This window comes from Tenrec ecaudatus, chromosome 8 (assembly GCF_050624435.1).
Source record: "Tenrec ecaudatus isolate mTenEca1 chromosome 8, mTenEca1.hap1, whole genome shotgun sequence".
In the NCBI taxonomy this organism is placed as follows: domain Eukaryota; kingdom Metazoa; phylum Chordata; class Mammalia; order Afrosoricida; family Tenrecidae; genus Tenrec; species Tenrec ecaudatus.
The window spans coordinates 145,025,149-145,051,277 of record NC_134537.1 but is presented as its reverse complement, the minus strand read 5'-3'; the positions used below and the strand labels follow the sequence as shown (position 1 = coordinate 145,051,277).

General features: G+C 53.0%; 1 protein-coding gene across 1 annotated transcript in view; it reads right to left on the bottom strand.

The window, feature by feature from the left end:
- ADCY3 (adenylate cyclase 3) overlaps window positions 1-14,257 on the bottom strand; it is a 108,124-nt gene extending 93,867 nt beyond the window's left edge. The window contains exons 1-2 of the mRNA XM_075557025.1: window positions 13,719-14,257; window positions 12,398-13,188 (exon numbers count right to left, since the gene is read on the bottom strand). Of these exons, the coding sequence (XP_075413140.1) occupies window positions 12,398-13,066 (669 nt within the window). The 5' untranslated portion in view covers window positions 13,067-13,188; window positions 13,719-14,257. The remainder of the gene's footprint in view (window positions 1-12,397; window positions 13,189-13,718) is intronic.
- Between the last annotated feature and the right edge of the window lie 11,872 nt (window positions 14,258-26,129).

Here is a 26,129-nt window from a genome sequence, read left to right as displayed (position 1 = left end):
TCATTGACCTCTCTGGTTCTTTGGACTTGAGCCACAAGCCTGCCAATCCCAGGAACCATCCATATCCTATGTGTATAATGCTATGTGTAAAATAATAATTTGTCATTTATTAGCGGCCCACGAGGGTGGGAGGGTGAGGGAGGGAGAAAAGAAAGAGGAGCTAATCCCAAGGGTTCAGGCAGAAAGAAATGTTTTGAAAATAATGATGGCGACTTATATACAAATGTGTTTGATACAATTGACGGATGGATTGTTATAAGAGTTCTAAGAGCCCCCAGTAAAGTGATTTATTAATAAAATATATATATTACTTATCCATAAAGGGAAATTAAGGCCTCATACATGCTACAATGTGAATGAACGTTGAAAATAGACTGAGAAAAATAAGCCAACCACCAAAGGTCACTATAAGAGCTAGGACTTGTGCTCCCTGTCTCAGTGGTTTGGCAGTCAAGCCAATCGAACTCACTGTCACAGAGCCAATTCTGACTCTCAGAGGGCAGAGTAGAACTGCCCCTGAATGGGGTATCCGAGGCTGTAAAGCTTTACTATCATTCTCCCAAGGAGCAGCTGCTGAGATGCAGTTAGCAACCCCATATGTAGCCTATGACGGCACCAGGGCTCCTGGTTTGGCAGTTAAAGCCTAGTAATTCCCCGTGAGATGACCCAATACAGGGAAATCAACTCCATAATGGGATTTGCTATGGACAGCCCACCAGTTCTAAGAACATTAGGGTGCAACGCAAACCTCTCGCTCAGGTCACAGTCCTGATACAACGGAAGGACATGTTCTTGGGAATGTGGCCTACTTCCTATAGAAATGGATGCTGTGGGAAAGCTTGCTTACTTTTCGCTGGGTCCGGAACCTACTTCTGGTTCATTGACCTCCAATTCTTTGGACTTGAGCCACAAGCCTGCCAATACCATCAATATTCTGTGTTCTCTCTCTTTCTCTCTCTCTCACACAAACACAAACAATTTGAGGTGTTTTATAGATTCCTTAGGATTTTGAACACAAAGGCAGTTTTACTTCTGCCAGGTCAGCACGACCAAACCAAAGGACTATGAGAAATCATAACTCATTGTCTTAAGTTATGAATTGTTGGGAGTTCATGGCAACTGAAAGTAAGGTAAATAAATGATGAATACAAGTACAGGTAGGCTGTTGTTCATTAGTGAATTTCCCAGAGTCAAAATCCAATCCTTATTTGTCCAAGCTTTTTCCCAGCCATTTCTGGTAGACTGACTTTAAGGATGCAGTTCTCTGCTTCGTTCTATACTAAATGTAACTGATGACACCCTTGACCACATGACATGATATGGACATGGATTACTTCGCTGTCCTGAAACGCATCAATGGCTTCTTGGCCACAGCGGCGTCCAGGGCTGTTGGTTCCAACACTTGACAGCCTGGTTAAGCTCTATTATGAGTACTCATCTGCCTGTCCTTAGAAACACCACTCCCCATCCTCCGTCTGCTCCTCCCAATGGGGAGTGGGTTGAGAAACTGAAGACCCAACCCCGCTGGCACCGTGTTTCATCTGCTCTGAGGGAAGATGTTCGAGGCTCCTGGAGGTCTGCAGTGCACACCCCAGGAGAGGTCTGACATGGCTTCTCAGAGGCACCTTTTCCACATTTCTTGGGTTCTGTAGGCTGTATCAAATCATTGCTGTGGTGGCTTATCATCGAGTCAATTTTGACTCACAGTGACGCTGTAGGGCAGTGGAACTGCCCCCCAGGGCAGTCCTAAGTTGTCATCTGTACAGGAGCAAGTCACCAGGTCTCTTCTTCCACTGGTGGGTTTGAACCACCAAGCTTTTAGCTAGGAGACAAGTGTACCACCTTGTATTTCAAATTTGGATATTGGAGAAGCGAGATGTATGTGTGCGTGCGCTCGTGTGTCTATATCCATGAAGAGGCATCAAAAGACTGTGTACCACTTACTAAGCACCCCTAACCAGGGCCAAACCAAACTCGATGCTGACTCACAGCGACCCCGTGGGTTCCGAAAACTGTCACTCCTCAGGGGAGTAGAAAGCCCCGTCTTTCTCCCATGGGGGCGGCCGGTGGTTTCTAACTGATGACCTCATGGATCACAGCCCAACATGCAACCAAGACACCACCAGGGAAAGGCATGTCAAAATCGAAGAATGATTTACAAGTCAGATCCCATCCCAGACTGGAGGAGAGCAGGCACCTTCTAAAACGATCCTGAAGTGATTCTGGCTAAGAACCTGGCAGCACCAGGCGTTGTGTCCTGGGCCGTGCCGCACGGCACTCAAGGCATGCAGGGAATCGGCGTTCATGGCCAGAGTGACGCCAGTGGGAAACACACTGGGTGGGGACCTTCTGGGAAAGTTCCTGCACCGCAGCCAGGGCTGTGGTGGGTCAAGTGCTCTCCGAGCAGAAGCAGGCCACAGGGGCTCTCAGGTCACCTCAAGCTGCCCCATGCTAGAGGACGCAGGTCAGCACCACAGGGCAATGAAATCTTTCTGGGGGAGGCCACCACGGCCTGCCAGCGGCGACCAGAGCACAGCACGAACGTGTGAGTGGGACCCCTGGAATTCTGGGTCTGCACCCTGCCCCGCTGCCTATCTAGCGGTGTGGCCCCCATGAGTCATTTCACGTGTCACACACATTTCGGTCTCCCCGTCTGTGAGTTGGGGATCTGCTTCTTGCTGGAAGCCACTGAACTCGGCAGCTGAAACAGCCTTGGCTTCCCTCTGCGTCACTGGGCGAGGGCCTCTGAACTGACATGTCTGCTGGGCGAGGGCCTGCGCTCGGGAAGCTGCCCTCAAGGATGGGGATGCTGTGAGGGGCCGGTTCAAGGACGCTGTCCGGATGTCTACTGCCTCTGTAACCGAAATACCACCTGTGGGTGGTTTTAAAGAGCAGGATCTTCTTTTCTGCAAGTTCAGGAGCCTCGAAGCCCGAAGGCAGGGCACCACCTCTCGGGGAAGGGGCTCTCTTCTTTGTCTCAGGGTCGTCCAAATTCTCCCCTCTCCTGACTCCCTCATGTGTAAGGTGACCAGACGTCCCAATTTTTAACAATTTTTCCCACGTCCTGCAGCGTTTTCAAAAAGTCTGATTTTGGGAAAGAATGCACGACAAGCTAGGGTATTCGGTTTTTGGCCGCCATGTGGCTATTTCGCCAGGATATGAGTTTTATCAATGGTGTCCCGCTGGTGTCCCGCTTTACCAATGTTAAAATCTAGTCCCCTTACTGTGGCATTTGTCTTTGGGGCCTGCCTCTCTGTGTGCCTCATCTGCTCTTTTTAGAGCCCAAAGGTATTTAGGTTTAAGATCGATCCTACACAGATCATGGCCTCATTAACACAACAAAGAGCAAGCCCTATTTCCAGATGGGGTGATGTCGTCTAGGGTTAGAATGCCTACTCAATTTCTACAGGTCACAATGCAAGCTATTAACACCCAGGGTGGGTCGATCCAAGCAGAGGACCAACCGAGCTGCCCTTTGCTGAAGAAACTGCTAGAGAAGAGTGACCTAGGAATCCTAGAAATACCATTTCCTGGAGAATCTTACCAGGTCTGTTGGTAGATGGCAGGGCCAGCAGGTTCAAAACCGCCAGCCACTCCAGGGGAGAAAGAGGAGGCTTTCTACTCCCGCCCCTTAATGAGTTAAACAGTCTCGGACACCCACAGGGGCAGTTCTACGTAGGCCTGTAGGGTCGCTGTGAGTGGGAATCACTCAGTGACAGAGTGTGCTGGACAAACCAGGCAAGGTCCGTGTCCATGTCTACAGGGCAGGAGGAGCTGTGTACAAGGATGCATAGAGAAGCACATCTCTAAGCTCCGTGGGCCGTGGGGAAGACCAAGGCAGAAGGATGAGTCTGTGACCCAGGTCTGGATGCCACCCAGTCACCTACTGCCAGCCTGATCTCCTCCACCACGACCCCCACCCCCACGCCTTGCTTCAGTTTCCTCTCCAGATAAAGTGCCGGCTGACTATAAGGTGCCGACTGAAAATGATCAGCACTAGGCCCCTGATGTTCTGGTCAAACGTCAGCAAAAGTGCAGGTGGAAGGTAGAACTGAGCTTGCCTATGGCCGAAGATAACCCGCTGGAAAGCTGTGTTTACACAGCGATTCGGGCCAGGAAGGGCCGCAGGGAAACTCGAATGGGGAAGGGAAGGAGGGGCTGATGTTCTGCCAGGCTGTTTACATGTTCCATCATGGATAGGCTTTGAGTCCACTGGATTTGGTGGCCTCAAAGGTCCCTTCCTACGCATTCCCTCACAAGTCCGATTTCCATCTGCCCAGGCTTTATGGAGGGAAAGCCGACTCTTCCCCACCAGGTAAGTGCCAGGGCCACGGAGGGGCCCAGAACCGAACAGCCAAGAATGGGGCTGCACGTGCCTCTCCACCCAGATTGCCCTCTGGCTGGGAGCCTCCTTCCGGCCTGCCTTTGTGCCCATCCTACCTGTTTCTGACTCCACATAATTCTCCTTCATCCCTGAGGATGACCCCACCAGGTTTTAATATTGGTAAAGCAGGACACCATTGATAAAACACATATCCTGGTGAAATAGCCACATGGCAGTCGAAAACCATATACCCTAGCTTGTCGTGCATTCTTTCCCAAAATCAGGACATTTTTAAAATGCCACGGGACGTGGGAAAAATAGTTAAAAATCGGGACTGTCCTGCCAAAAGCAGGCCGTCCGGTCACCTTACCCAAGGCGGCATTCAGTCACAGGCTTCTCCCCTCCCTGCATTCAGTTCCCAGGGAGGGGGGCTGTTTCCTATGCCCAAGGGCCACCCTCTTCTTGGCACGGCTCTGCAGTGCTGCTAAGCAGAGGCAGCTGGGTTAGCAGACAAGCAGGAGGGAGCCCGGGTGCCTGGGCTCAGGGAACAGAGGTTTTCAGGAAAGCCTCCAGGACATGCCCTACCCCACCCTCCCCCTTGTCCCTCCCCAGTAATCCAGTTCTTCTACAGCCTCTCAACCTCAATTCCTTCTCTGTAAAGTGGAGCCTGTAAGACCCGGATGGTGCCTACAGGACACTTGCCCGGCAGACAGGGGGCGCCTCGGGCCGGGCCCCAAGGGCCCCTCCACTGGGAGAGGGATTTGCATGTTCTTTGTAGGTGTGGAGGGAAGGAGGCTTCCAGAGCCTCACCGTGTTCTCATTTGTGACGTAAGGGCTTACACAACAGACTAGGGGTTCTATGAGGCAATAATACTCTCAAATATCCTTTCGGTTATGAAATAAGGCCAGGAATCCCCCCCCCCCCCCCGCCGAGGTTCCCAGTTTGCCATTCACTCATTCTGGGAATGACCATATTAGGAATTCATGTGTGTATGGCTATGGGTAGGAGGCCCTTGGGGGTAGCCTCTGACTGCATTTTCTGCACCCCCACCCTCCCCTCAGTGGGCACCTGGTCCTGACCTCAGCATCCTCCTGCTTGCTCACCTCACCATAGGGGCCGTTTAAGGTGACCAGATTTCAACATTGCTAAAGCGGGACCCCATTGATAAAACTCATATCCTGGCGAAATAGCCACATGGCAGCCGAAAACCATATACCCTAGCTTGTCGTGCATTCTTTCCCAAAATCGGGACTTTTGGAAAACGCCATGGGACGCGGGAAAATTGTTAAAAATCAGGGCTGTCCCGCCAAAAGCGGCACGTCTGGTCACCTTAATTTGGGGCATGAAAAGACAGGTTGTGGGGCAATAGGCCACACAGTGCCAAGCTCCAGGGAGGGGAAAGAGTGTAGGAGAATCCTGCCAGGTACAGCTCACTCCTCCAATCCCTACTCTTCCTGTCACCTACACCCCAAGCCCTGCGTGGTCCTCTACCACAGCAAGGCCCCTGCCCCTGACAACCCTGCCAAAGTGCTTTGCCCCCAAGCCCTAAACCAGCTGTTCTCAACCTGTGGGTCACGACCCTTTGGGGGGTGGGACGACCCTTTCACAGGGCTTGCCCAATTCATCACAGTAGCAAAATGACAGTGATGAAGTAGCAATGAAATTAATTTTATGGTTGGGGGATCCCCACCACATGAGGACTGTATGAACAGGTCACGGCATGAGGAAGGTGGAGAACCACTGCACTACACTCGGCAGCCAGGGGCACGCAGTCAATTCCAAACCACAGCGACCTGCTTGATCAGGGCAGAACTGTGCGCCACCGAGTTTCCAACACCCGCTTTTGGGGGGCATAGTTCATCCACAGCACATCCGGTTGGGTTGGAACCACGAAGCTTTCCGCAAGTCATCAAGAAAGATTGCACCCCCAACAACCCACTCAGAGGCCCATCAGACAGAAGGCTTGGGCATCTGCTTCTGGAAAGACGGCAGCTAGGGATGCCCCACGGTGCCATGGTGGGAATGCCCACTAGCGCAGTGACACTGGACAGGAAGTCCTCGGACACTGGGTCCATATTCATGCTTGAGGATGACCTCATTGCTGTGTCAATAGCATCCCGTCACCTAAGTTGTTCATCGCTACAAATTGACAATCCATGGATTTGGATCTAAAAAACCGTCCTGTACGTGCATGTTTCCTTTTGCTGGGCAGTGTCTTAAATTCGATACCATTGGCTAAATTAATGATGATATCCATAGAATTACTATCTGCCCCATGAGCATCACAGGAATGGTATCTCTCAGGGGAGCCAGAGACCTATGTAAACCATGGATGGATTTTGGGCTCACACTTGGCTGAATCCCTAATCTAAGCACAATCAGCTCTTATGGTAATGGTCTAGCTCAGCAGTTCTCAACCTGCAGCTCATGACCCCTTTGGGGGTCAAACCACCCTTTCAAATGGTCATCTGAGACCATCGGAAAACACATCTTTCCGATGGTCTTAGGAACTGAGACACTGCTCCTCTATCCGTCTCCAGGTGGGTCTGCCCACAGGCAGATACGCCCACGTAGGAGTACCCGGCATGAAGACTGTTACCCATGCTACACCATACTTCAAGACAACATTTCATTGATTTGTCATTAGAAATAAATATTTCACAATATAGAATTGCATGTTGTTTATGCGATGAATCACTATGTTTTAATTATGTTCAATTTGTAACGATGAAATACATCCTGCATATCAGATATTTACATGACGATTCATAACAGCAACAAAATGACAGTTATGAAGTAGCAAGGAAATAATTTGATGGTTGGGGGGTCACCACCACATGAGGAACTATAGGAAAGGGTGGCTGCACGAGGAAGGTGGAGACCCACTGGTCTAACTCAATGTCTGCCCACATGAAGAGATCACTGGCAATCTGGGTGTCACAGCAAAATGCGGCACAGAAGCCAGAAAGCAGGTGGTGCCCAGCCATCAGAAAGAATAGAGTCTGGGGTCTTAGAGGCTTGTTTTCAAACAAGCAGCCATCTAAGTGAGTCCCCACAGAAGAAGTATACCAGCCTGTGTGACCCAAGAATTATAAAAAAATAATAGCCAAACCCAGAAGGGATGATAATAGAGCCTAAATTCTGAACGCCCAGTTTCCAGAAGGCTGCAAATGACAGTGAAAACCCAAAGCCCATTCCCAGCCCACCCACCCACCCACCCACCCCAGCCACACTCCAGTGAATCCCCTCCGACTATCGTCCGGGATGAAAGAGACCTTGTTGCAGGTTCAATGTTGCAGGTTCAATGTTGCCAGCATGCATTGGAGGGTGGTCAACTGTTGACTGACCCTTTCACAGGGACCGCCCAATTCATCCCAGTAGCAAATGACAGTGATGAAGTAGCAACGAAAATAATGTTATGGTTGGGGGTCACCACAACATGAGGAACTGTATGAAGGTGTCGCGGCATGAGGAAGGTTGAGAACCACTGGTTTAATGTAATGGTTGTACCCCATAGGATCGTGTGTCAGAACTGACCCTCTCTGTAGCCGCTGGTTTCCTCTGATGGACTACAAGACTCATATCGACTGCCCCAGCACCCAGCCCTTTTCCCACAAGCCTGAGCCCACGGCCCTTCATTTCAGAGCCCCAGTGTATGGGCTGAGAAGGTGCTTTGACTTCGGGCAGCTGGGCATCCCGATGTCCTGCCCCACGGAGTTGATGAACAGCTTTCGGGGACCAGGGCACCCAGAGAGAAGACTCACAGTGCTGCCACTGGTGACAATGTCAACGGGAGGAGTCCCCAGACATCCAGGTGTCTGCGTCTGACCGTGAAGCTGAATTCAAAGAGAGGGGAGCTGTCGGGGGCCTACAGAAAGTTCCTTGTGTTCACAGACACACAGGTTCTGGTCCCTGGTTCTCAGAACACAGCCCTCCACATCCTCCCTGCTCCCCTCCTAGCCCAGCCCTGGAGGGAGCTTCAGGGCCACAGGGGCAGCAGGTGGAGCTTAACCCTTTATTCACTGCTCTGAGAGGGGCCCAGACCTGTGTCTCTCCCCACAGCAGTGCAGGCACGCAGGACTTGGGTTCCGTAGAATCAACATGAAAACCAAATGCGAGGGAGGAAGGCAGCTGGGTGGGTCTGGGAACCCAGGCACCTTTTCAAAAGTCACATTCATCCCAAACAAGTGACTCAGAAGCTTCTGGAACCCAGCCCACTGTAAGCTAGGGCCTCCGGCATTCTGTTCCCAGCTCCCAAGTGGACCTTGAGTGCCCCTCTCCTCCCCCGAAACCCTGCGTCCATAAGGCCAAGCTCCCTCGGGATGCAGATATTTCTCATCGTAATTTACGGCTGCATCTATCTTTTCTTGTTTCCCATTTTGTTGTGGTGTCTTGTTACTTAGCAGCACCCGAAAGAGACTAGCAATCGTGGGTTGAGAAGAGTTCTCCAAGCAGTGGCTCTGGGGCCCAGGCGCTGGCCCAGTCCCCTGGCCACGCCTCATTTGGATTATGGCCCTTGGCCACTCGTCTTGGAAACACCAAAATCCAAACCCACTGCCATCAAACTGACTCCGACAGCGGTTCGAGAGGACGGAGCAGAACTGCCCAGTCTTTCTGGGAGCAGACACCCTCTTCTTGCTATGTCAGAGCAGTCGGTGTACTTGAACTGCCAGCTGTGCAGTTAGCAGTCCAATGCTTCAACAACACACCTCCCTGCAAGGCTCCTTCTGGAACTGTTGGGAACCTCACAATAATGTGCTTGCGCTCCTGGGGAGATAAGGCGTTGGGCCATGGACCTGCCTGAGGGTCATCTCCAAGCCTTCTCGGAACTAAAGCTTAAGCAGAAGCTGAAGCCCTCTAGCACTGGAGTGGGCTAGCAGTGGTCTGAGTAGAACTGACCAGCACAGTTTCCATTCAGTCAGTAAACGGAGGTCCAGAGCCCCCTGTGAGCAGGGCCTTCTGCCGAGACTGGGATGATGATCATCAGGGAGCAAACCCAGGCCTCTGTCCCCAGGCCGGTGGGATGGGGGCCACGTGCTCGTTCTCAGCTCACAATCCAGGAGGAAACCCCCTACCCCCACCCAAAACACACACAAATGTTCTCCCTGCAACGCAGGAGCCTCAGGTGGAGAGGCAAGACACCTGGTTTCAAGTCTTGTTTCTGCCACCCAGTAGCTGGGTGACAACAGTCAGCTACTTTGCATCTCTGACCATTTCTAGAACAAAGCAGAAAGCTCGGGCATGAATGGGGTTTGGGGTAAATGAGTGAAATGTTTTGTACATGAACCCTGAGACTGCTCAGACGTGGCCTCACCACCCATTTCAGCGGCTAGCTCTCCGGGCACCCACGTCAGCTCTCCAGAGTTACTATGAATAACAGCACTGAAGGAGCCACGGTGCTTACTCGTGGGGCTGCTAATCACAAGCAAGGTCAGCAGTTCAAAACCACCAGCTACTCCTCAGGAGAAAGACGAGGCTTTCTACTTCCGGGAAAGAGTGACAGTCTCGGAAACTCACGGGGGCAGTGTACCCTGCCCTCTAGGGTCACTGTGAGTCAGAATCAACTCGGTGGCCGTGAGTGATGACACCAGAGTAGGAGCTGGTGGTGGTGGTGATGGTGGTAGGTGCACTGAGTCCGACCCATGGCCACCCTATGCACAACAGAATGAAGCACTGCCCGGTCCTGCGCCAGCTTCACAATTGTTCCTATGCCTGGGCCCACTGTTGCAGCCCCGGTGTCCGTCCATCTCCTTGGAGGACTCATCTGGGAATGGGGAGGCCTCCTACTGACCATTAGCAGGAAGCTGACAGGTAGGACACCAGACCAGATGGAAACAACACCTGGCTCTCTGGCCACTCGTTCATGGGCCCCGAGGGACACACAGTATCTGTCCCTCCACCTCCGCTCTTCATCAAAACCTAGAACCTTTGACACCCAGACTTACAGTAACCCCGCTAGCCCCGATCTCGGAGCCCTGCCCAGACCTGGGTGTGGCAGAAAAGACACATTTTTCCTTAAGATCCCTGGTCTCTCACCAATGCGCAGTTTCTACAGAACTAGGAAGAGACCTCTGCTGAGTGGAGACAGTTTGTGTTCTGCTCCCCGAGTGGACGCGTACAGGACACACACTGCGGTGCCCCAAGGACCCTGGCAGAGAAGCAAGAGCCAGGGGTGACTGTGCAGTGGAAGATCCAGGCTGATTTTAATTCCAGACCCCTCGCAGCCAGGCCCACCTGTCCGTCTGTAGCCACAGTGAGCTTGTTACTGACGCCGGGCAGGAAGGACTTGCCATTCAGTGTCCAGCAGGGGCCCCTCCTGGCTAAGGCGCAATCTCAAATCACGGTGTTAAGGGAAGCCTGTCATCTTATTTGAATAGGACATGGCTGTGTCAAGTTACCCAATCAGCAAGGGCAGCACAGGCTGACTTGTGTTCGCTTATGAATCTGCCGTGAACAATTTCATGTTTGCTTTTCCTCACATCAAAGATTCTACTTCTAGGTACTGCTGCCATCGTGCTCTCTCCAAGCCCCACAGCGCCTTCCTGTCTCTAAGCCGGTTTTCAAATGCAGTCCCTGATGGGGACAGAGAGCCCAGTAGGAGGAACGCACAGGCCGACTTGTGTTTACTCACTAATCTGTCATGGACGGTTTCACGTGGGTTTCCCTGGTTCACGACAGAGAAGGAAGCACAAGTCAGCCCGTGCTTACCTTGCTTACTGGGCAATCCACCCCTGGTGGGCTGGGAGAAATACAAAGGCAAGAAGTGCCTGCCTGAAGCCGGACGGGGGAGCGCACACAGCCGCAGGAGCTGAATGGGAGATGACAACCTCCATGCACAGGTCAGCAAACAGTTAAAAGGGAGCGAAGCCCCGTGTTCTCTGTGACCCAAGTGGGAGGCCCCAGCGTTCTTGCATCAACCAGCAGTGACACCATTAGGGCCCCCGGAGGTTCAGCGCCCGAGCCCAGGGAGCAGACGGTGAAGGTATCGGCAGGGCGATGCGGTGTCATGTTGTGGAAAGAGCCCTGGAACTGAAGTTGAGAAGTGGACCTTCTAGCCCTAACGCTGCCACGACGAGCTGTGTGGCCTTGGGCAGGCCACTTCCTGGCTCTGGGCTCAGCTTGCATAGAGAGGGAGGACCGAGCACTATGGAATTCACTGACTTGAAGCTCCAGTGGGCCCTCCACTCTCCAGATTCATGGCGACCCCACTGGACAGCATAAAACTGCCCCCGTGGGTTTCCAAGGTGGTCAGTCTTTACAAGGGCAGACAGCCTCACCTTCCCCCCCCATGGAGGGACTGGTGGGTTCAAAGTGCTGACCTTTCGGTTAGCTGCCCAAGGCACGATCCATTACGCCAACCCCCCAGGGCTCCGTCCTTCTGTTAAACGGCCCCCCAATCCAACAGTCAGCCCTTCCAGAAGAAGACATCCTTCCTGACAAACGGATCCTCCGCCATGGTGGCCACATCATGCCTCCGTGCCTTTCTGTGGGAGACTGCAGCTCCCCACGATCACCGGACTGGCTGTGGCTCCCTGAGCAACCAAGGTATAAGACAAACACACCTTCTTGGCACTGCCCTGTGCCTCTCCTGATGGGCTTTCACCACAGTGCTTGGAGCTAACCGACAACCACTGCCACTTGTCCGAAAGAAAGCTGAGTCCACGCAGTTAGGTGAACCCCAAGCTAGTCAAGGACCGACCGGAACCCAGCCTCCCACGAGAGGCCTCTGTCTCCACAAGTGGTCTCCCTGGCAGGCTCACTGGAAAGGAATGGCCAGCACGCTGCAGCCTCCACAACCAGCCTTTCTGTCAACCACTCAGCCTGAGCACAGGGCAGGCCTGAGGCCCAATGTCCTGCCACACCCCTGTCCCCAGGGACCAAACACGGGCAAATTCCGGGTGATGTAAAGTAACAGGTTGGGGCAGAGGTGAGATCACCCCTTCCTTCAGCTTGAGGCAGCCAAGCGCCTGTGGGCCCTCAACCCAGGAACACAAAATGATGCGAGTGGGCCACTTCAGGGGAGAGCAGGTGGGCGGGGAAGCACGCACAGGGAGAGTGGAGGTAGGACTCACCTCCCTCAGCAGCTGGACTCCCTTCAGCTGCTCCTGCTGCTGCTGGGCCACGGTGACCCCCAAGACCAGCGTGTGCACCACGCAGGAGACCACAGAGAGGATCACGATGGGGCTGAGGCTGAGGGGCAGCGTGATGAAGAAGGAGAAGACAAAGAAGGCCTGCCAGCCCACCGTGTCGCTGGCGGCGTGCGCGCGGGCGAAGTTCAGGCCCAGGTAGGAGAAGATCTCCGCCGTGATCAGCAGCCACAGCAGGTAGGGCACCACTTTGCGGGTGACCCGGTCGGGGAGCAGCGCTTTTTTGCAGAGCACGAAGAGGAGGATGTCCAGCACCAGCCCGATCCCGGCGACGATGAGGGCCGCAAGCGTGTCTTTGGAGAAGACCACGGCGCACATGACCACCACGTAGCAGTCGAAGAGCGCAGCGAACACCACCAGCACCAGCAGGGTCTCGTGGCGCTGCCTTTTGAAGTAGGTCTGGTAGAGGTTCTCCAGGGACTCGGGCACGAAGGTCAAGCGCATGAAGCGAGGCAGGCACAGGCAGGACCCCGAGTTTCGGACGGAGATTTCATGGGTCCGGCCCACCCCGCGGTCAGGGTCAGAGGGCAGGCTGACGGAGTACTCGGCCGAGTACTCAGCCGAGTACTCGGGGTCGGAGAAGCCCTGCGGCATCCTGGCAGGCGTCTGTTTCTACTGACCCGGGAGAAGAAGGCTGGCGGCCACCTACAGGGCTCTCAGAGACCTGGGCACGGCTGACGATGGCTCCTTCTGGGCTGGGGCTTGGGGACGGCCACCTGGGGCAGGAAAGGAGGGTGGATTTGCAGGTTACAGGGAGCACTGAGCATGGGGAACTGACAAGAACATCCTCCCTAAGGTAGAAAGCAGCTTTTTTTTTCCGTGCTGCCCTGTGGTTTCCCCCATGACTGACTCCGGAGCTCGGGCCTTCCCCACCACTCCCTGGCGCACACCACCACCTACCACACACACATTTGGCCCAGGCCACGCCAAACATTCCGTTTCCTGTCTGGGGCTTGTTGAGAGGCCTGACCACCCCCCTCCATTTCATGCACCCCTGGTCTGCTCGATGCCATCCCTTCTCCCTCAGCCCCCGACTTCCCGCACCTCCATTCCTTCCAGGCCCAATTCTTCCAAGCTGAGGATTCAACGCGTTCCAGATGGAAACGGGTGCCATCCTGGGGAGGTTCCTGAATCTTCCTCTGTTTACTTCCGTTCTCCACCCAGCCCTTGGAGACTCCGGGAGCCCCCTCGGAATCCCCTCCCTACACTGGGTCCCCCTCCCCTCAGGAGGGCAGGCTCGGCTTACCTGTGCGCGAACTCAGGCACCGCGTGGGGCAGCCGGTCCCCTCGCGGGCTGCGCGCAGAGCCGGGTCACGCGTGCGGCGGGCGGGCTCAGCGCGCCCCGGGGCTGCTCCTGGCGGCGCCGCGCCTCCCCGCCATGGCCCCCGGCCCGCGGCCTGAGTGCGATCTCCCCGCCGTCAGGGTGGGGATCCGGTCGGGAGAAGCGCAGAGCTGTCGGTCAGCATCCAGAGGCGCCCGGCCACAGGAGGAAGGAGCAGGCGGCGAGATGGAAAATTCGGGGGCGCCCGCCCCTAGGGCTGCGGCTCAGGGCCTGGAGGCGGGTGGCGGCGCGCGCGGCACGGTGGACCCCTCCCTCTGGCACGGCAGTGGTCGCGGCGGCGGCGATTAGGGGCGCGCTCGGGGCCCTCCCCGGCGGGAGCACGGGCCGAGGCCGGGGAAGCCCGCCAGCATCCTCTTGATCGCCGCCCGCGGAGCAGAGCCAGCCGAGTCCTGGCGCGGCGCGCAGCACTGTGAGCCTCCCCGGGGCGGACGGGCGGGCGGCGCCGGGCCACGCGCGCTCCAGGCCCCGGGAGGCGGGGGGCGGGCGCGGGCGCCGGCCCCTCCCTCCCCGAGTCGCCGCCCCTGGGCGAGCGCGCCCCAGACGTGGAGAGTAGGGTGGTCGGGCGCCTGGCTCCGGGCTAGGGGCCGCCGCGGGGAAGGGGGCGGGGGAGCGAGAGGTGGAAGTGGGCTTGGTGTCCCCCGCCTTCCTTACGCGCCGACACAGGGCGGCGGGCCGGCGGCGACAGTCGGGCTAAAGTACCGGGGATCGGGTTGCGCAGGAAGGATGGGGTGAATCAACATCGTCCCCTGGGCAGGTCCCCTCTCAGAGGGTAAAAGCGGGGGACATGCTTTCCCGCAGGTGAGGCGCGCCCTGTGGCCCCCCGGTGGCCCCCTCGCTCTGCCGCGGCTTCCTTCCGGGCTCGGCGGGGCTGGGGCTGGAGCTGAGGTTTGGGGGCAGCTCCGCCCATCCTGGGCGCCGGGACGACGGAGCGCAGGGGCCCAGGCTTTCTACCCCAGGGACTCGCTACTGAGCTTGGTTCTTCCTAAGGCGATGGGTTAGGGTCGTCCGGGGGGCCACCGAGCCGCCGAGCACATGGAACGGGATAGGAGGGCGCTCCAAAACGGTCTCCCGAGCACATTCCGCCGTTTGGAAACAGGTTCGAAGTCATTCACTAACTCCTCTTTGCTACAAATCCAAATGCTCTTTTAGAAGGTTAAACCTGCCAGTCTTTGGCACTGCCAGACACCTTGCCAAGATCAACCCTTTTAAGAGTTCAGACTAGATCGAAGGAGAAAGGGCAAATAAGTGGTTTGGGTACAAAATAAAAACTACATAGGTACTGGGGAAGAGAGTGGGGAGACCAGTCCACAGAACTGGGGGCTCCCTGACCCTGGGGAGCTGAAGAGATGGGCCAGAAGGGAGAGAAACTGTCTCCCCCCACCCCACCCCCATCCAGGCCCTGGATGGAGAGCCGCTTCCAGCCCCTGAATATCAGCTGTGGGTGCCTTGCCAATAACACCAGACCCCACCTGGAGTCTTTTAGAAAGTGTGAAAAGCGAGCAGCCTCAGCCCAAGCATCACCTTTAGAGGGCTCTGATTTCAACCTGTCAGTTGATCCGAGGTAGGGGAAGCAAGCCTGTTTTGAATGAAGTTCCAGCTTCTGAGTTGCCACATGTTAATGGAGGCTTGGGTTTTTTGGTTAACAATGATCAATGTGTTGAAGGGGAACAAAGCTAACAAGGGCCTTGTGAGACCCAGCTTTGGCCCCCAGGAGGCCCAAGCTGCACCCTCTTGGAATTGACCCCCTAGTATTGGCACATACACCAACCCTTTAGTTCTCAGGGGAAGCCCTAGGCTGAGCCACGCCATGCCCAGCACCTGGGCTGGAGCCTCTGCCACCACCCAACCCCCAGCCTCGTTTACCCACCTGACTCAGAAAGGGTGATACACAGAGACACCTTGGTACTCCCCTGGACCTGCTTCCCAACCACGCAGCTCTCTGGTCTCACTGCTGACCATCTCCAGCCCTCTCTCTGCTACAAGCAATCTGTTGGAGCAGTCATTTACCGAGAGCACTCAGCACATGCCCACCCACGCTCCGAGAGCACTCAGCACATGCCCACCCACGCTGGGCATCAGGGAAGAGCGGAGGAGTGTCTGGTTCCTGCCCCTGCCCCTGCCCTGCCCTGCCCATCCCAGCAGACACTCAGGTGTGCACAAGATATGTCCAGAGGCAACTTCTGACTGAGGTGACCTGAGCAGGACCTTTGGGGCTAGTAGGGGAGATTTTGGTAGTAGAGCCGTCAGATTTTGGTAGTAGAGCCACCAGGCCCAGGAGCAGGCATGGTTCCACAGCGCTGTCCTTCCCCCACGCTGTGTTCTGGGTTAGTGCAAGGGACGGGGCAGCTGCAGCCCCTTTATGAGTTGTAGGTCTCCCTGGGAGCCAGAAGCAGGAGAGGCCGGAGAAAATGCATCTGGTCAGAGACAGGCAGCAAGGCCACCAGCCCCATCTGTCTCGTTCACGGCGGCTTCTCCAGGACTGACTGCCCAGTAGAGACTCAGAGCGTCCTTACTGAATGAATGCATGACTTCTCTAGAAGAAACAGCCCTCTCTACCTGCAACAGTTTTCCCTGCCGGGGCTGACTGGCCTAAATGCAGTTAGGTTGAAAATCTCCTGGGGCCATGAGAATCCACACTGAAATGGATAGGGCGGGATGGGGGCCATTTCTAATGTAGACGTTTTGTTGTGTTGTCATTTGGACAGCTGACACCGATTGCTTTTGTCATCAGAAGATAACGTAAATAGACCTTTCAAACACGCACATAGACACATGCCGTATCCCCAAACCCCGACTGGCTTCGTGGGCGCCTGTCCTCTCATGCCCTAAAACGCAGTCCGGGTTGTAGCTTGCGTGGCAGTAGGCGGGACATCTTGACCCCCACGCTACTTCAGGGTCTTCCCTGGATGGGATGGGGTACCTCTTTGCTGAAGGTGGTGCTTTGTTTATGGCCGGAGGCTAGAGACGACTGCAGAGAATTGATTGTTATTGGATAAACAAGAGTGGTGTGGCCCTCTGGGGGAACCGTGGTGACTGAATCCAGCAAACAATAGACCAGTGCAGAACCGTGGCTCTCGGGGGACGACGAAGTGGAAGCAGAGAGAATCAGCCGTTCCCCTGAGCGGCTGTGTGGGCCTTGGCTGAAAGCAGAGCCTGAGATGGGGGCTGGAGGGTGGGGCTGTGTGTGCGCAGGTGGTTTAATTGGGAAAGTCATTCCAAGGGAGGGGAGTCAGGAAGAGTGAACAGAGGAGGCAGGAAAGGCAGTCATTCTAGGGCATATGGTAGAGGTAGTCACATGGTGGGCCTCAGGGCTCAGCCCATGGGGCCTTCTGAGCCCTGCAGAACCCCCAGACTCCTTGGAGGGGGTCTCAGTGAGGGGAGTATTTGTCCATGGATCCCTCTCTAAGCCTTCATTTTCTAGTATTATCCCACCCCCACCTGGACCTCGTTTGGTGCAGGCACCAGCATGGCTGAGCTGTGGGCTCCTGGGCAGGAAGCAGGAGGCAAAGGGCTTTCAGGGTACACTTGGTGCAAGGACCAGAGTGGAAAGATGGATGAGGGCATGTAACCCAGCACATGCAGGGGTCCCCCACAGGGCGCTGGTTCCTCATCACTTTCAACAACTCACAAGTTTGGGCTCTGTCACCCCAAAGAGCAGTGATAGTGGTTGTTCCAGGGTGGAGGTCTTTGCCTTTCACCGTGGTGACACCTGGGACCATAGGAGATGACCTGAGGTGGAGTCCTGGCCAGTGTGCCATCCCTCTGTCAGTGGAGACTTGTGCATTGCTGTGATGCTGAACGGGTTTCAGCAGGACTTCCAGGCTAGGAAGAAAGGCCTGGTGATCTACTTCTCAAAATTGACCAATGAACAGCCTCGTACTGCAGTGTCCTGGTGCGAGGGGCAGCAGAACCTTGGGATCGCTCTGAGGAAGAAACAGCTTATTTGGAACCAAACCGGGTGACAGACACCCACAGCACTAGAGGAGTGTGAGTGGCTGTCCATCCGGTGACAAGAGCAAGGAGCGACTCTGGCTGCTACCTCCCTGCATGCTGCATGGTGAAACCTGGGATCCTCTCTCGATTCCAGCAGCTCTCTTCCCTAATGTGTCTGCCTGCCTGCCTGCCTGCCTGCCTGCGTGTGCTCACCTCTGTCTCTCTTGCTCTATCCTTGATGCCCTCTCGTGTCCATTTCTATGTCTCTGTGTCCATCTTTGGCCTTCGGGTGCAGATCTTGCCAGCTCTGTCTCTGGGCATGTGGTAGTCATATAATCTGGTGCCAACTTGAGGCTATTAAGAGTGAAGGGGTGGAGTTTAGCCTGTCAATCAGGTCACTGCTTGATGATCTCCTTTGGATGCACTGTGGAGATAAATAGCTTGCTGAATGGGGGGGGCACACACACTCTCTGCTTCATATTCCTGCTGTTAACAAGTCACATGGAGCTGGAGGAACCACATGGAGACCCCACCAGTGCTGAGATGCTTCCACCGCCACTGGATCTACAAGACTTTCCACCCACTAACCTGTAATCTTCCCGCATTTGGTGTCATTGCATGTGTTGCATGAGTCTGAAGAAGAATTTATAGACTGGTAACGGACATATGGATTAATATCGGATTTATGGACTTAACCCAGACTGGGCTGGGATATTTTCTCAATGTACAATTTCTCCTTTTATATAAAGTTCTTTCTTATACACATATAAGTATCTATGAATTTGTTTCTCTAGTCAACCCAGACTGACACAGGGCGCCTCTGTGGATCACTGTGAGTGTATGTGTGAAGGTGTGCTCCTGGGAGAGCAAGTGTGTTCATGAGAGTGTGTGAGTGTGTGTGAATGGGCAAACATGTGCATGAACATGGGTGTGGATACGTACCGAGAGGCTTCAAAAAAACCTGTGGAAACATGAAACTGAGAGTATGGAATGTTGTGCAATTTTTCCACAAATGTTTTGAATCCCCAAGTCCCTTCATGTACCAGGTGATCGTGTGTGCGAGAGCACATGTATATGTAGCCTGATTTGCCTCACCCTCCCAGATCGGCTGCAGCCTGGCGGCCTCTTTTACCTGTCCAGGTCTGTTAGGTCACTTCCACTTCGAAGTTTCCCTGCCCACTGCCCTAGGGCCAATGCATGTAGGCCCGTGAGGTGGCAGAGGGACGCAGGACCAAGAAAATGCCCAGGGACTGGCCTTCTTCCAGCCAGTTTTGTGTACACCCAGGCAGAGTTCGAAACCGAGTAGCTACTGCCTAGCCTTTTGTTGAAGTGATGTTGATTAGACTCTGGCACGTGGTCAGGTTGCACACAGAGCAGCATCCTCCCAGTGTTACCATGGCAGCCACAGCGTCCACCTGCAGCGGTCCAGCCTTCCAAGCACTGTCCATTGTGTTGTCTTCTTCAATCTTACGACGTAGGTGCCAGTAGCATTCTTACTTGAATAAGACCCCGGTGGTGTGAAGGGCCCCGGTGCACCGTGTAAGCAGTTAACCATCAGGATGTTGACTGCAAGGTTGGAGGTTTAGATCCACCAGCAGCTCCCGAAGGAGAAAGATGAGATTGTCTGTTCCTGTGAAGATTGACAGTCTCAGAAACCCCGAGAAGCAGTTCTCCTCTCCGTCCAATAGGGACGCTGTGGATTGGAATTGACCTGGTGACAGCGAGTTTGTTCTTTTGGCTTGGGGTGGTGTAAACCGTTCATGCATTTGCCTGCGAGTGGAAAGGCCAAAGGTTCGAGCCCATGCAGAGGTGAAGAAGAAGAAAGCACCTTGATTTATTTCCAAGAGAGCAGCTGCTGAAAATCCCATGTGTAGTTCTACTCTGACCCGCCTGGGGTCACTGTGAGTTGGAATCAGCTTGATGATGATCGGCTTGTTATTGGTGGTGCCTTTTCATGCTTGAGGAAGTAGGGGTTCGGAGGATGAGCTTGTTCATGACCCCGGAAAGCAACAGATGGTGACGAGGCTGGAATCTGGTGCTGGCCCTGAGGCCCACGCGGACCGGACAAGTCTGGCTCAAGAAGGAACCCTCTGGGAGCTTCTGGGGGTCTGTCCCCGCTCTGTGTAACTGAGGGCTTCCTCGGCTCTTACGGTCAGGGATGCCTGGATAGGGATATTGAGGCCCTGAGAGGTTACACTTGGGGCGAGGACCACGCATGGCCCTGGAAGGTGAATGCTGAGTAATTCCGAGGCCTCTGTGGGAATGTCACATTTCCAAAAGTGCTCTAGGCAGGGCCCTCTGGGAGGAGGCACCATAGAAATGTGTGCTCAGAGCCTCCTGGCAGCCTCTCCATGGGATAAGACGGAGAGAAGATTTGAGAACAACAAGAGGTGCCGAAGAAAGCCTCAGTTAGGAGGGGAGGGAGCCCCCACCTCCAAGGTCCCTCTCGAGGTGCCAAGTCACCAACACCCAGAAGAGTGGGGCTGGAGGGCCCTTGCCCACACAAGGGCTAATCCACAGCCCTCGTTTGCAGAAAACAAATTTAACACTCATCACTCCCGTGATTGCTCCTCCGCCCCCACCAGCCCCGGTCTTCAGAATCAGAAGTCATCATTGGCTCTGGCCTCCCTCTCGCCCCCCTCCTCCCAACACTCCATTCTGCACACCGCAGCCAGTGAGGGAATGGAGCCCCAGGGCTGACCCGGTCCTCATCTTCCTTCAAAATGTGTTGCATTAAATGCCTGCCTGAGCATTGTGCTAGGTGGCCCAAGAAGACAACAGGTAGGAAGCTTCACAGCCAGCAGGCAGTCCATGTTAAAGGAGGAGGGATGATTCAGGAAAGGGGGTGAGGACAGGTACATATGTTGCTACCTTTGCCACCAAAGAGTACATGTGGGAATTATTGCTTTTGGTGTGTGTGTGGCTGTGAATATTTTCTACAATTAAAAAATGTGTTGGACAAGCTGCCCCAACCCCCAAACCAAAAAACCAAACTCACTGCTATTGAGTCCACTGTGACAGATAGCGACCCTATGGGACAAGGTCTTTCGATACCCGTGGCGTTACAGTCTCGCAGACCCACCGGGATCATTCTACCTTGTCCCATAGGGTTACTGTGAATTAGCCTCGGCTTGATGGCAGTGAGTTTGGTTGATAGAGCGGAGTAGAACGAGCCCTGTGCGTTTCCAAGACTATAACCGTTTACCGGAGGAGAAGCCTCAGCTTTCTCCGGGCCCCAGCCCCAGGATAATCACTACCCACCTGGTGGTGTGCTAGGGGATTAAATTAGATATCACTTAGAAAACACACCGTGTCACCTTCCTTGTGAAACGATCCCTCGGTAAAGCTAATGATTTTCTGCATAGGGATCTGCTATGGCTTAATAAAACTCATGGCCACAGGACTCTACAGGACAGGGTGGGACTGCCCTGTGGGTAACCGTTCGTGGGAGTAGAAAGACTGGCCTTTCTCCCTCGGATAGGCTGGTGGTCTCAAACTGCTGACCTTGAGGATCACAGCCAAATCCATCACCACTGGGCCACCAGAGCTCCTGACTGGGTTTGAAGAGTGGGCTCTTGAGAGGTAGGTTCGCATCCAGATCCCTGGCGCTTGGGAATATGACTTTATTTGCAAGGCGTAATGGAGCTTTCCATTGCGGTTGAATCTGCCCCCAGTCCTGTGGGCTCTGTAGGTTCAAGAATGGCACTGTTGGTGGCCCGGCCGTCTTCTTACAGAAGCAGACTACCCCCGCGGTGCCCTAAGAAGCAGCTGGTAGGTGGAGCTGGCAGCCTTTCCGTTAGCGGCCAAGCTCCTAACAACTGCACAGTGAATGCCACACTTCCTGAGATGCCCGGTCGCCCTTCCCGACTCTGAGCTGCAGCCACCGGAACACCCCCCAGTCTTTACACCTCTGTGACTTTGCATCTGCTGTTCCCCTGCCCAGACAGATCCTGCCACCCTCCACGCCCCCTCCTTCTTGCGACTTCTATGCATCTTCAAGGACTCGGTTCCCATGTCACCCCTGCAGGCAGGGGACCCTCCCTCTCTATTCCTGTGGCCCCTCAGACAGACCTGCGAGGACAGACCGGTCCTCCCGTGCTCTGAGGCCGTAAGAGAAAGGCTGTGCTTTAGTCTCTGCTTTTGGGTGGCCACCAAGTCGGTTCTGCCTCATGGAGACCCATGTGACAGAGTAGAACGTCCCCATTGGGTTCTCCTGGTTGTCCTTGTTGAAGTAGATGGCCAAGTCTTTGTCCGGTGGAGCCCTTTAGCCTGCATCTTCCTTTCTTCATAACATGCTCCTCCGGAGGGCCGGTGTAGCTCTCGCCCAGTGGAAGAGTGGCCTGTATCAGGTTCCCAGCCAGTCACTTTGCACCAAGTTTCTCTGCGGCCCTTGGTGACCCAGACCCAGGACTTTAGATTTTGTTCTTTCAAGGCGCACACAGCCTTCACAGGCCACGCCAAAAGGATCCGTCTCCCGCCCCCCCCATGTATTTGACATGAGCTTGTGTGTTACTACGGACTCCAAGTCCCCTAATTTTACTTTTCTTTCTTTTTTAAAAATCATTTTATTGGGGGCTCATATAACTCTTATCCGTACATACATCTACTGTGTGTCTAGCACGTTTGCACATTTGTTGCCCTCATCATTCTCAAAACATTTGCTTTCTACTTGAGCCCTCAATATCAACTCCTCATCCCCCCCCTCGCTGTTTCCCACTCTTCATGAGCCCTGGATAATTTATATATTATTATTATTTTGTCATGTCTTACACTGTCCGATGTCTCCCTTCACTCACTTTTCTGTTGTCCATCCCCCAGGGAGGAGGTTATATGTAGATCCTTGTAATCGGTTCCCCCTTTCTACCCCACCCTCCCGGTATCTAACTGGATTTTATAATGACACACATCAGTCCCAATTTTACTTTTCCTCCCTTTTTTTGAGACCTATATTTCTATCTGAGGGGGAAGGAAATTGAGTTTTTTGTTTTTTAAGGCTGTGAAGACTTCACTCTCATTTTATGTCTGTATTTATTTTGGTTTTAGTTTTTTTAAGGCGCTGATTCTCTACAGTTACACAGCCCATCCCAACTAATGAGTCAGCACGGATCACCCATTAAACTCTCCAGAAATGCCCTTCTCTTTCTTTCCTCCCCTCCCATCCTTCCTCTCTCTGACGATTTCCTGCGTTCCCCCATGTTGGGCCCCTCAAGGTCTTCAGCGTCTTATCTTTTCCCTTATAATAAAGGTATCCTGAACTATTTAACTTTATAAGATTGACTGACTTTGCTCAGCATAATGTTCTCCAGTCTTGTCCACGTCTTGTGGTGTTTAAGGGAGTTATTGTTCCTTATTGATGAGCACTATCCCAATGTGTGAGCGTACCAGAGTTTATGGACCCATTCCTCTGTCGTCAGAGTTTTTAGTTGTTTCCATGTTGGGCACTGAGGACCCTGCTGCCACAAGCATTGGTGTGCACACGCCTGCCCGTGTTGTATTCTGAACTTTTGGGTTGTTTTTTTTTTTTAATCACTGTATTGGGGGCTCATACAACTCTTATCACAATCCTGTATTCTGCATTTCTTTAGGCTATATACCCAGTAGAGAGATTGCTGGATCATAAGGTACTTGTATTTTCATTTGTTTAAACAAGTACCATGCTGATGTCCACGGTGGTTGTACAATTCTACAATCCCACAAGCAATGTACGAACTGTCGATGTCGCCACATCCTCTCCAGCCTTGATTATTTTCTGTTCTAGTGGCTGTGTCTAACATTGTGTTGTTGATTTACGTTGTGTTTCTCTTATGGCTAATGAACTTGGGCATGGCTTCAGATGGTTGTTGGCTGCCTGATAATTGTCTGTGTATGCCCTGTGCCCATTGTTTAATTGTGTTCTCTGTCTTTTTCTTGTTAAGATGTAGATTTATAGAGATTTTGGAGACTAGCCTTTATTAGGATCCAATTTGGAAACCCCACTAAAGGAACCAGGCTTTGTCTTAGGTACACCTGTAACAGATTAAAAGGAACTGAAATTCTCCCTTGGATTTAAGGGCGAAATGCCCGAATGTGAGAAGTGGGTAAGTGCTATCCCAAGGCCATGGAGTTGGAAGTCATTGAATTTTGGTTCAAATCTTTGGCTTTGAGGGTGCCTGTGTTAGTCCGGGTAGACTAGAGAAACAGATTCATAGACACTCATGTGGATAAGAAAGAGCTTTCTATAAAGAGTAATTGTACATTAAGAAAACATCCCAGCCCAGTCCAGATCAAGTCCATACGTCCAATATCAGCCCATACATCGGATACTAATCTATAAAGTCCTCTTCAGACTCATGAAACACATGCAATGGCGCCGAAAGCAGGAAGATCACAGGCCAGTGATGGGAAGTCTTGTGGATCCAATGGCGGTGGAAGCATCTCAGCACTGGCAGAGGTCTCCACATGCTTCCTCCAGCTCAGGGCACTAGCCTAGCTCCGTGTCTTGTCAGCTGCAATGTCTCCCAGGGAGTGAGTGTGTGTCCTGCCTGCAATGAGCTATATATCTCCTTAGCACCTCCAAATGAGGTCATCAAGCTGTGACCCCGTTGACAGGCCAAACTCCACCCCTTCACTCCTAAGTCTCAAATGACAATAGACTATGTAACTACTACAGTGCCCAATGACTGACAGCTTAAGACTACCATATAGTTGCTGTTACCATACTGTTTGCCTTATTATGAAATGCCTTAGTCTAACAGACATAGTTCTACCTTAGCAAATGAGTTATTGAAAGTTTTGCCCCAAACCCCAAGCTTCATTGTTTGCATAATGTCCATTCACTTGAGTTTTTAATCTGTACAAGTCAACAATCCATGCCATTTAGTCTAAAAATCTGCCATATACATGTATCTTTTAGTCTTCCAAGCAGTATTTAAAATTCTATACCATTGGCTCAATTAATAATATTATTGATAGAATTACCATATGCCTCATGGGGATGATTTATAAAATTCCCCCGTAAAATGATAATGATATCTCTAAAGTGCACCATGCATGAATATAAACTATAGCTATATGAATCAATATTGAGCTCACACCTAATTGTAAACCCTAATCCAAGAACACGTAGTTCTCATTGACAGCCCTACTTAAGACTCACCCTCCTGAAGAGATCGCTGGCGATATGTGTGTTATAGCAAAGTGTGATGGAGAACTCAGAGGGTGCCCAGCTATCTGATTAGCAAGAATAGCATCTGGGATCATAAGACTTGTCTTCAAACAGATAATCACCTAAGCGAGGTGACAGCTAAGTCCACATGGAAGAAGCACAGGTGACCCAAGCATTATAAATAATATCATCTAAGGCCAGAGGAGGGCACACTATTAGAGCTTACATTCCGAGCACCTGGCTTGCAGAAGGCTGTGGACGACAGTGAAAGCCCCCAATTGTAACTGTAAATGCACTAGAAGGTAGATTAAGGTTGATGTACTTAGGTTAAAATTTGACGCCTTATCATTTGTTCTCCTTTTTGGTCCCTTTGAAATTTGTTCTAATTTTTGTGATTTTCTGCTTTCTTTGGGGTCGAGATCTCTCTGTGATTAGGGCAGGAGCTGCACGTTTTTCTTGATACGAAACCAACGACAGATGAGTGGTTTCTTAGGGCTCAGCAGGGAAGGCTGTCAGGAAATAGGAAGCTAACAATAATGAGTACAAGGATGAAGACGTCATTCTAACACTGTGGTGACGATGGCCTAACTCTTTCTAATACGTTTAAAACCCTTGAAATCTAGGCTCCTGGGGACGGATGGCTTCCTCGTGTGGTGGGCTCTGGAAGAAGGTCCCTGGCTCTTCTGGGCGTCTGTGCTCCTGGGGGATCTGTATGTGGCTTGGTGTGTCTCTTCCCCCAGCTCTGCTTTGTGGGCTGTTTGTTTATTCTCTTTTAGATCTCAAAGAGCTGGACTCAATATAAGAGTCGTAGTCTCAAGAACATTAAAACATTAGTCGTCTCATTAACAAACAAAACAATTCTCAAATGGGCTTCTAACCACCACAAGCCTCGAACCAGAAGTGCCCCTGCCCTGAAGTCCATTCCGACTCATTGTGACCCTCTCGGCTAGAATGGCCCCTGTGGGTCTCTGATGGCTTTGAACTGCTGACTGTGTGACGAGCAAAGCAGAGAGTTACCCACTCCACCACCAGAGCTCCTCAGCCCCCGTCAAAGAGGCTGGGATTTCCGACACCTGTTTTGAGGACACACAATTCGACCCCTGTCGTATATTTTTCAAGCAGAAACAAGGCATCTAGGTAACTTTGGGGAGAACAACCTATAAGGGGCTTTCACTTTAAATGTGAGCTATGAGTTGGCACTCACTCTGGATCCGTTTTGATCCTGCATAGCAGAGACC